Below are 11,154 nucleotides of genomic sequence, written 5' to 3'. Positions count from 1 at the left end.
TTTAGCGTGCACTGACAGATGAATTGAACACCGAGTGGTCACAGATTACAGATCTTTACCTGCTGAGTTTCCTGTGCTTGCTGCTGTTGCTCTTCGTCATATTCTTCAGTTCCTCAGATGGGAGGACCATGCCACTATCGGTCTGCTCATCCTGAAACCAAAAGTATTAGTAGTGTTAATGTTAATGGATTTCCTTTAAAGTGATATGTTTTCAAATTAACAGAAGTGGAGGTGTTTTCTTACATCAGGGGTGGTTTGGTCCTCGCAAGGCAAATGCTCAAAAGTCTGCAGTGTGGCCATGCCCCTCATGTAACTGCACAGATTGGGTTCAGATTGAAAAAGCAAGTTGGAAATAGAGGAAGTCACTTTCTGTCCATTTTTTTGGTTTTATTTCTCAAGACTTCTATATTAGAATTTATTATTCGTGACCTTTCAAGTTGACACTTATGTGCTGCACTTGCTCATTCTCTTTGTTTTTTCCTTCTTTTTTTTTTTTTACCTCAGGTTTGTGACTGCAAGCGGACTTTCTTTGAAGGCCTCACAGCGATCGCTTTCTCCAGTCATAAAAGATCCCAGAGGAATATAATCCTTCCCATCCTGTTAAAGAGAAAGTATGAATTGGGGGCATTTTAAGGCCCTTTGTGAAGACAAATGTTGTTGTAATGATCTCTGACCTGTTGCACTCTCGCTTGTAGCAGCTCTCCCATTGTCTCCACCAAGTTAGTGAAGGTGGGTCGGTCGGCGGGGTTGGCCTCCCAACATGCTAGCATTGTGCTGTAACTGTACACAGAAGACACACAGGTACACTCATGTGAAACAGAAAGCTTTTGCAGAACTCTCTGCAGTAATGTAAAAAACTAAATATAAGCACCTTTAGCACCTTTAACACCTTTGCAAAACCACTTTTGGCAACAATAAAGTTTAAGTAATCATTTTCGGTATGTCAATGACTGTGGCTGCAAAACAAGCCCAAATCATCACCTTTTCTCCACCACCGTGCATGGCAGCTGGTATGAGGTGTTTGTGCTGATATGCTATATTTGGCTTTCACCAAACAAGGTGCTCTGCCAAAGGTCTCCACTTTGCACAATTAATCAAATTTTTTATCTTGATCATGATCTTTTTTTTGCCTCACACAATTAAATTGAGCACGACTGGGTGATATTTTAATTGCATACAAAAGCAAACCAAGCACTTGCTAAATCAGCACCTGACAACACGCTGCATATATTGATCACAGCTTCTCCCTGCACACCGTGAAGCTTAAAGTTTCCTGAACTGGTCTGGACAAGCAACAAAATTTATGACAAGATTTATAAATCAGTCACATTAAAAGACTTATTTATGACAAAATTTGAATGGGAAGTGCTCGTCCCTCAAATTGGATCATCATCATCAACACACACCTGAATTGTCCAGACGAGCAAACTGCCCAAACTTCTACTTTCATAGAAGCAGCTCATTGTTGAAAATAAGTTAATCACGTGCATCTGATTATTAGCACCAGGCTGCTCCTTACCCTCTTAAAGCCTATGGAAAAAGTAAGGATGTATCTGATTGCACACAAACAGACATGATAGCAGACATAATAAACTGGAAATTGCGACACGCAGATAGCAACAGAGAAAAAAAAAGTGTCTACTCTAAACATACTTAAAGATTAGCAGTATGATAACAGAATGGCTGTTTTGGGAGTCCAAAACAAACATCTTTCTGTGAAACTGAGAGCTGTGGTTAAGGTTGAAGTCAGTGGTTGGACCTATTTTGGGCTCAAACATCCGCTCAGATCTCTGGTGAACAGAGGATGGCAAAACCTGCTCCTAACCAGCTCGATCAAAGTTGATCAAGTTGATCAAACAAAAGAGAGCAAATATCAATCACCTTATCTGAACTTGAATAACCTTAAATGAACCTTAACCTTAAATTGTAAGTTAAAGGTCGATTAAGGATACATTTTTTGATTGTTTAAACTTCAGAAAAAAAACAGTTTAACTCTCTTTCATACACACACACGGTCAAAACAGTGTCCAAAGTTTTAAATAATGAGGTTAGCATATGTGCAGATGATCCCTGTTTGCCCACAGCTCAGGCTTCAGACAGCACTGAATGCTTTGATTTTGTCGTAGTCTAGCATGAGCTCTGTGCGATATCAAAGAGAGCAGATATGCATAATGTGGCTATCCGAGGCACACGGGTCTGGCTGTAAAGACACCAACTCCGCCCACATGCTGTTGAAACCTTTTGTTTGTGACGAGCACGTAATTAGAAGAAAGCCCGCTTAATAAGAAGGCCTTAACGGAGGCTCAAAGAGAGAGGAGCTAAGCGGCTTCTGTTAGACAGTGGATGAGCTACATAAGAGCTGCACAAGTTGCTAAAGTTGAGCCAAGAATAAAAATAACAGAGCTGGAAATGAGCATTGGTCACCTGTTTTTTCAAAAGAGGATAACTTTATCAACCATTTCAGATCTTTTAAACCTTTCCATCCATCACCCATTGATTGATGAATAGGTCTGGATGGGTCCCTGGACCGAAGGTCAGTCAGTAAATAGATAGTGGAGTATATTTTCTCCCCATAAGCAGCTGTTAATAGAAAGTGATTGAAGAGACTGGCTATGATGATGCGCTGACAACTAAAGATTAGCAACTCATTTTGTTCTTGGAGTTCTACATATTAATAAGGTATACATTTCTGCACAACCCAAACCACCGGCTCTCCAAATCGCTGTGCAGCTGTGCAATTTTTGAGAAATAAATATCAGCTCACATCTCAGGCGTGCTGTATTCTGGCGCTCGCATCCTTGTTCCCCCTTTCAGCCTGTGGCAGAACTCTTCATCTATGTGAAGTCCAGGGTACGGGGACGCTCCTATTAAGTGCACACATTTTGGTTCATGAGGCTCATATGCTTGTGCAGACATTATGTAATGATTGTCCATCCTGTGCCTATGTTCAGAAAAAGCACACGTCTCTTACCCAAAGAGAAGATCTCCCACAGCAGTATGCCGTAGGACCACACGTCACTCTGGGTGGTGAACACCTTGTCAAAGATGGACTCGGGAGACATCCACTTGAGAGGGAGTCGGGCCTGTCAGACGGTGAAGACACAGGATTACCAAACCTGGCTTATGTGAGAAACCTTTGAAGGATGGCTGATTGCAAAGAATCACAATAAATCTTTTTAGGGAAAACAAGTTCATGATTTTTTGCTTCATACCTTTGAACCACTCAACATAATGAGTTTATTTATTTATAAAAGCCTTGGTGATAGACTGCCATGACAAACCTACTTCCCCATTTTGGACTGAAAACCACACCTATTATATGAACAACACTTTGCAAGATGTGTCACTTTGTGTAAAAAAATAAAACAAAAAGCAAAAAAAAAAGAGTAGTGTGTCATCTTTTTCAAACCAGGTTCCTCAGAAATACTCACATCTCCTTTGCGGACGTAGTCGGGGTCTTTGTAGATGTCCCTGGCCAGGCCGAAGTCACATATCTTCACCACTTTATTGTCTGACAGTAAAACGTTCCTCGCGGCCAGGTCTCTGTGAATACACTGATGCAGGCGCACACAGAACACAGATGAGGACATAAAACCAGTATACGTGTATGTGTATGCCCACAGGTGGAATAGCAAAGAGTCAGACCTTGCGAGATGCCAGAAACTCCATTCCTCGTGCCACCTGAAAGCTGAAAGAAATGAGATCCTCCAAGTAAAGAGGGGAATTGGGAGCAGTTTGTGGATCTAGAAGCAGAAGAAACAGAGAGGTGTCAAAAGCAGTTTGATTAATGACGAGAATAAAATGTTCAACAGGCTCAGGTCTTACAGAGGCCCTGCTCATCTCTCTCCTCAAAGTCTGTGTGAAAGCTGCTCTGGTCGTCGGACACACTGCTGTCCCAACACTGCCCTCCACCTTTTACTCCAGCCAGCTGAGCGAATCAAATAAAATACTGCATGATGAAGTAAAATTTAACATCTTTAACATCGTCCAAGTTGCTGGTGAACCACATAGTGGTAGGTTTAAATGTATATCAAACATGCCTTACAAATCAGGTGTCTTGCAGGTGTTTTGGTCTTACAGTTCCTGTGCTATAAGATTACACTTCGGGTATGTTAGATTGGATTGAGGACTGAGGCAGACATGTCCTCTGAGATCTTCTAAATTGTAGTTTTTTAATTATTTGTTAGTGGAAAATGAATGAAAACATATTTTGCTTTTGGGAACTGAAGAAACTTTTGAGCTATTTGTGAACTTTGAAATTAGAGAACATCGTGTCCCGCTTAAGAACTGATAAACATCTTTGAACTTCAAACCGATTGCAGAAGTGAGTTTTTTAAGTGTGCGATTTTGTAACCGTGTACAGCACAAGGGAGTTAGTATTGTTCCGTCAACCACAAGTAACTCAAAGGCCTGTTTTATTTTAAAAAATAAGTTCAGCAGCTGAACTCACCCGGTCTTGTACAAACACGTCTCTCTTGTTCTTTAAGAAGGTTGAAAGATTTCCAAAACGACAGTACTCGACAATGACCATGAGCGGTCCTGTACACACAGGACAGACACACAGTAAGTAAGTGCAAGGCAAGGTTATCACACTTAACTAAACCTAAACTAAAACTTGAAGTAGATGTGAAAAAAAAACCACAGTTTAGTTAAGAAGAAATAAAAACAAAAACTGAACTTTTGAACAAAAATAATTTAACTGAAATTATTTTGTGAACTTGTAAAACTTACAAATTAAATACAAATATAGGGGAAATATTCTTAACTTTAGTATTAGTTAGTGTGATAAAAATTATGGTAAATTATGTTCTTAAAAATTTGGTAAAACTTTGCCTGATGAGGCTTTGATGGATGTGCTTATTGAGTTTGTTTTTACAGATTTTCCTAAATATGACGTATGTCCTCTATTCAATAATAATTAAAAATAAAAATAGAAGACCAAAGCTAATGGAAGAATAGATAAATTAATAAGACCTAACCCAAAACAAATGGGTTTCAAAGACTTAAAACTAAACTGAAGTGACAAAAAACTGTCTTGAAACTGACTGAAACTAAACTGAATTAAATTAATAAATGAATCAATAAATAAAATAATGATAAAACACAAAAAATAACTATAAATACAACAAACTGTAATAACTCTGTTGTAAGGCCACAGATGCGCAGGTACTGATTGCGAATTCAAGTAAATTAACAGGAACACAGTGACTCCACACATATGTGGTGACAAATGCATGGAAACCCCTCGACACACACACACACACACACACACACACACACACACACACACACACACACACACACACACACACACACACACACACACACACACACCTCCTGGTTTGGTGCAAGCTCCCAGAAGGTTCACGACATTCAGATGGTTTCCAATGTGGTTGAGGATCTTCAGTTCAGTCATCAATGCCTTGTGTTCGCTGGCTGTGGCGCCCTCTGGTGGATAGAAGGAAGAATAGTAAAGTGAGTGTCAGAAAAGGGTTTTAAATTGTAGTTAAATTTAACCGAATATCATGGACCTAACCTTTGAGCATCTTCACAGCCACAGTCTTGCAGCTGGTGCCGTTGTCTATACCAAATGCAGATGCCTGCATGACTTTACCAAAGGCCCCACGGCCTAGAAGCTTTCCTGAGAGAAAAAAGACAGCGTGAGAATGTGAATGAAAAGGATACGGGAGGTGTGTTTTGTGTCTTTTTAAAACAACTCAGTTAATTATGATTATCATCCAATCCAGATGTGAGGAGCTGATAACAGAAGACTTTAGACCGTACCAGCTGCCCATCTGCCCAAATCCCGCCCTGATGACCGTAAGAGCTGATTAGTTTCGGTAAACACTGTTTACATGTCTCATGCTGGGGTTAATTAGCTGAGCACAGACAACACAGACTAAAAGTCTGATTAATGGAATGAGAGTCACTCCCAATAATAAGCTGATAAGGTCTATGAGAAAATCCTTGTGTTGTTACGTGGGCTTAAATACCTCCTTCTCTCCCACTGCATTCACAACATCCGTCTAATCTCAACCCACACAAGAGTATCAGCTAAAATTAATAGATTGAACCAGCATACCTAATTTCAGGCGCTCCCGGGGGAACTCCCATTGGTTGGGGTCATAATGCAACCTCTCGCACTGCTCATCTATCGGCCCCTCTCCTGTGTCCAGTACGATTGACAAGTACTCGGTTTTGGTATATGAGCTGTTGGGCTTTGGAAGACAGTCGGTATCAGTAAAAAGAAAAAGAAAAAAAGAATTACTACCGTTTTTCATCCAGAACCTGGCAGATCAGCTGCACCATAGTCAGTTTAGAGGGACTCTGAGACATTGAAAAGCAAGCGGACATAAATAACTATAAAGTCAGATTTTTAGTTACTGTGAAGCTGAGAGCATCTTTAAAATGTTTGTCTATGCATAAAGGAAGCATTAAAATCATAGATTTGTCATCAAATCATGTCGTCAAAAGCTATTATTTAATGAGCTAGTTTCATTTATCACATTCTATTATAATATACGCTATTATATATTTTATATGTATCATATTATTACTATTATTACTGCATATAAATGTACCAGCATACAGCATAGTTTGCACCCTAGCAACCGTTTTCTCTAACAACGGCACGTTGAAAAGGAAAAAAAATGTAAATTGTGCATTTAAATGCACAATTAATTTGTTTTTGTATCTATCGATGTCAATGCATTAATTAGTATATTCTGTTGTAGACTAAGTCGTCAAGCGGTTTCCGTAGTGTAGTGGTTATCACGTTCGCCTCACACGCGAAAGGTCCCCGGTTCGAAACCGGGCGGAAACAGGCCTTTACTTTAATCTCTCTTAAAAATAAAAATAAATAACTGAATATCCCGGAGGAACCCACCCGAGGGATTAATAAAGTATCATCTAATCATCTAGTCTAATCTAAGCCATTCGCTCTTTAAACATATACAAACACCTTGCATCAGTCTAGGAAAATAAAATTATTATGGAAATTGTTATTTACCAGCATAAAAATATTCACTGAGAAAAACATATGAAAGAGGAGAGGGAGGTTAAAGGAAGTGCTGAGGTGCTGGTGAAAAATCGCCCTCAATCCCAACACAGTTAACTTTGGTTCTGTGAATTCAGGATGATCACCAAAACATGATGGGCATTTGTCATGGTCATCCTCCAGTCAGTTATTCTTTCAGTGACGTAGAAAACATAACTGACTGCAGCATAGGTGTCAAACTCTGGCAAATTTGGCCCACAGCCTAATTACATTTGGCCCGCGAAGCCATACCAAATTACTATTAGAGCTAGCCTACTGGTATTATACAGCTAATATATATATATTGTTTAGTATTAAGCTTTGCTTGTTCCATATTCAGTTTTCCAGCAAAACTTATTTGAGTCCATAAGAAAAGATACATTCTTATATCTGGAGGAAGATTTTTTTTTCAATAAATATTAATGTTAGCCCGCGACTTTGTTCCAGTTTTGAATTTTGGCCCACTGTGTATTTGAGTTTGACACCCTTGGACTGCAGGATGGAGTACCTGCGCCAACTTGGAGGGGTAAGGTGATCTTAAGAGTAAAAGTGGAGCCTCTTCCTGCCCATCTAAAGCTACCACCATACCACACATCAGCCAGAGTAGCATTACACAAGTCCAATAAGTGGGATAATGGTAGGGCAGAAGTGCTACAGTGTGGGAAACACTTAGACAAATAAAATAAAAGTGACAGCACGCAAACTGCTGTGAGGCAATCAAATTGGCAGGAGAGTGAGAAACACTCAGCCACATGACAAACAGATGAAAATAGCATATACAACACTGTAGGATCACAACACAAGGCTGCTGCGCAGCAAAAAGGCTCAGCTCTATTATTCACAATCAGCACCTGTGATGTCGACATGGATGTTGGATAATGGCTATTACTGTAGTGTTGCCTCTGTACATAATTACAGTGGATGCGATAGAATTGGAAGACGTTCAGTTTTAATTAAAGGGATTTGCAAAAGTATTGGATTTACTGTTTATGAGTTATAGACATTTTTTATACAGATTGCCTCTTTTTTAGAGGCTCAGAAATAATTGGCAAGCAGTTTCATAAGCAAGTGAGGTCTTTCCCCCATTTCTTTTAATGACAAACTAAACAGATGAAAGATCTGGAGCTGGTCTGATTCCAAGAAAACGAGGTCATTATTAGACCGAGAAAACGCTCAAATAAACCTATCAGCGAGAGAGGAAAAAAGAAGGAATGCAGTGGGCAGCTCTGCAACATCAAGGGGCCTCAAAAAGAGTTATGGAAAAACTAGTTTGGACAGATGAAACCAAGGTTACCAGAATGATGGGAGGAAAAAAAAGATCGGAGAAAGAGAGAAACTGTGGATGGATTGTGAAGTGTACAGGATAATGATCTAAAGCATACTGTAAAAACAATCTAGGACTTTTTCAAATATATGAAGCATAGAAAACATAAAAGTGATAGTACATATTTTTCTCATTATGCATAAAACAACAAAAAAACAAGCAAAATAATCCTCTCACCTGCTTCATTTTTCGTATGAAGAGCGTGAGCAAAAACCAAAAGAGAGCAGCCACCACACAGGTACAGGTGAGCGTAGGGATTTCAAGAAATGAGCTTTCTGGAGCACCTGCACACATAAACGCACCCAGTAGCTTAATGCTGCTTAAATCTCAAGGTATTTATTCTTTTCTCTACATAAAAATCCTGGACTGAGCAGCGCAAGGTAGAATATATGTACATAAAAGTATATATTAATTGATAAAATTAATGTTTATTCCTTTTCGCAGTTCTCAGAATTACAATAGTTTATCAGACTGAGGTACTTGATGCTTTAATTATCCATCCGAATGGGGTCACTGTGATTTCAAGGTCACATAACGCACAAAGACCATCATCCTTCCCTCTCATTAAATGTGGGTTTATTACTATTTTCAAATCTTTTTAATGGGATGATGAAGAAATGCCCAGCTCACTACTATGTGGAGCCTCTTGGAGACGTAGGCCGGACCCTTCCGGAGGAAATAAAAATGGGAGACAGCTTCCTTCCTCACTGATCCGAACACAACAACACACACACACACACACACACACACACACACACACACACACACACACACACACACACACACACACACACACACACACAGTCAGTTCTCTTTTTCCAGACCTGGACCGGGAGGAACCCCAGAGGTCCTGCCTTCTCTACTACCTCCGGACGTCAGTGTGTGTGTGTGTGTGTGTGTGTGTGGGTGGGTGTGTGAATGAGGGAAACTGAACAAAAGGCTGAGTACGTTTATGTTAAGACGTACTTTGATCAATGTTTACTTAGAAATTAATAAACAGACGTTCATCATCCTCCATTAATAGAACTGACACACTCTCTGTATAAACACTACATCAAAACAATGTGATGTACTTTACTAAATGTCTGCATCCACATTACACACCTATTTGAACACGTGAAAACAAAGCACGTTCAAAAGTGGTTATATATGGATGTGTTACATAGGCAACTGTGTGGAGAGCCAATTAAAAGGCAGCGATCCTTACCGCTAACCCATATGTAGGCCGAGCTCTCAGCAGACCCCCTCTCATTGGTTGCCTGGCACGTATACAGACCCTCGTCCTCCACTGTGATCCGGTCAATATGGAGCCTCGCTTCCTCTGCTGATATAACAATACCTAAAGACGGCATCAAATAAGTTACACACCACCGGTTTACCGCTAAAGTTTACGCGTTAAGATTTCTTTACCTGATCCCTGCAGCAGAGCACGCTGGTCTTTGTACCATGTGATGGTTGGGGGTGGGACCCCTCGAGATGGACAGCTGAGGGTCACTGAGCTGCTAACATTGACGGTGCAATCTGTCAAATTACTCACCAGGACAGGAGGCTCCAGGACTGAAGGGGGAGAAAGAGATGAATTATGATAACTTTAATCTGAATTTTCTGCTTAATCTGTCTCATGTAATATTTGAGAGATTGTGTATTTATGGGACTTATATTGCCACACAAAAATAAGTAAGTTTAATAAGTTTAAACATTCATTTGACAGATTACCGAGACACCAGAGTACTGTTTATAGCAAAATCATCTCCACTTTGATTGTATGGTAACATTATGCCATAGTGAGTTATTTTCCTTTTTGATGAAATAAAGAAACAGTAGCGAGCTTCAGACGTTTGTGTCATCTTGTACATTTCTATTGCAAGAATAATTTGTACTTTGAGCACATTGTTTCTGGCAGTTTCCACTGCTGTGTCTACTTTTAGCTCTGTTTTGATCTATACTAACTAAGGGAATGTAAGTCTCTTTTGCTTATTGCCAACTTTGTTCATTTTCATAGTCTTCATTACAGTTTTTCCGCTTTGCCTGTTGTGGCCAAAATTAGTGACTGCTGAACAGTAAAAATACACCAGAACAGGAATCATGAGCCAAAATACACAATGATTGTGTATTTTAGCTGTATATACAACTACAGAGTCACCTGAATATGGCATTAATTGCACACACATGCACACACAAACATAAATTTGTAAGATTATTGTTTGCTGAGGATTATTTAAAATCTGTAGAAATGCAACCAGAGCTATTTTCTCCCACAGTTCTCTGGATCTGTGCCACTTCTGGACAATAAGTATGAGCTGGTAGTGACACATGTAGAAGAATGGGCTTGATGAAAACAGATTTTTCTTTATTATGGAAAAACACAACTGTGCCCTTGACTTTGGCCCTACGACTGCTCCCGTTTGGGTCGTCTGGCACCTTATATCGAACTGTCAGCTGTACGCTACTTGCAAGTGTCACCAGTAGTGACACATGTTTGAATAATTGATAAATAAATGTATAGATGAATATGAATGGAGTTACATAGATGTTTTCTTCTTTGTTATGTGATTTAAATGTTAAATTAGCAGAAGTTTTAAGATTATTTTGGTTACTCCTCTTGAGCTAAAAGTCCCCATAGTCGACCTTTAAAGTAACTTTATAGCCTCTACATAACTTGAGGTACAGTAAAGATCCATTTACCCACTGCTGATAATAAGAACTAAAAATTAGAACTTCTCAGTTCTTGTGGGCTAATCTGTTTTTTCACCACTTGATAATTAACAAAAAAAAGCCAGTTTTTACAGTAGTC

The 11,154-nt window shown here is 39.5% G+C and overlaps 1 protein-coding gene and 1 non-coding gene across 2 annotated transcripts in view; one reads left to right on the top strand and one right to left on the bottom strand.

Annotated features, from left to right (window-relative positions):
* The window catches only part of flt1 (fms related receptor tyrosine kinase 1), a 50,236-nt gene that overhangs the window by 5,168 nt on the left and 33,914 nt on the right, over positions 1-11,154 (bottom strand). Inside the window, exons 14-29 of the mRNA XM_085173298.1 lie at positions 9,771-9,917; positions 9,568-9,699; positions 8,538-8,644; positions 6,083-6,218; positions 5,537-5,641; positions 5,335-5,448; positions 4,451-4,539; positions 3,826-3,928; positions 3,646-3,743; positions 3,432-3,554; positions 2,972-3,083; positions 2,765-2,864; positions 675-780; positions 500-597; positions 244-313; positions 60-151 (exon numbers count right to left, since the gene is read on the bottom strand). Coding sequence (XP_085029424.1) covers positions 60-151; positions 244-313; positions 500-597; positions 675-780; positions 2,765-2,864; positions 2,972-3,083; positions 3,432-3,554; positions 3,646-3,743; positions 3,826-3,928; positions 4,451-4,539; positions 5,335-5,448; positions 5,537-5,641; positions 6,083-6,218; positions 8,538-8,644; positions 9,568-9,699; positions 9,771-9,917 — 1,732 coding nt within the window. The remainder of the gene's footprint in view (positions 1-59; positions 152-243; positions 314-499; positions 598-674; positions 781-2,764; positions 2,865-2,971; positions 3,084-3,431; positions 3,555-3,645; positions 3,744-3,825; positions 3,929-4,450; positions 4,540-5,334; positions 5,449-5,536; positions 5,642-6,082; positions 6,219-8,537; positions 8,645-9,567; positions 9,700-9,770; positions 9,918-11,154) is intronic.
* trnav-cac (transfer RNA valine (anticodon CAC)) lies at positions 6,751-6,823 on the top strand. The gene has a single exon. It is a non-coding gene; the product is annotated as a tRNA-Val (tRNA).

The sequence above is a fragment of the Neolamprologus multifasciatus genome, chromosome 9 (assembly GCF_963576455.1).
Source record: "Neolamprologus multifasciatus chromosome 9, fNeoMul1.2, whole genome shotgun sequence".
Taxonomy (NCBI): Eukaryota; Metazoa; Chordata; class Actinopteri; order Cichliformes; family Cichlidae; genus Neolamprologus; species Neolamprologus multifasciatus.
This window is presented reverse-complemented; position numbering and strand designations above follow the sequence as displayed.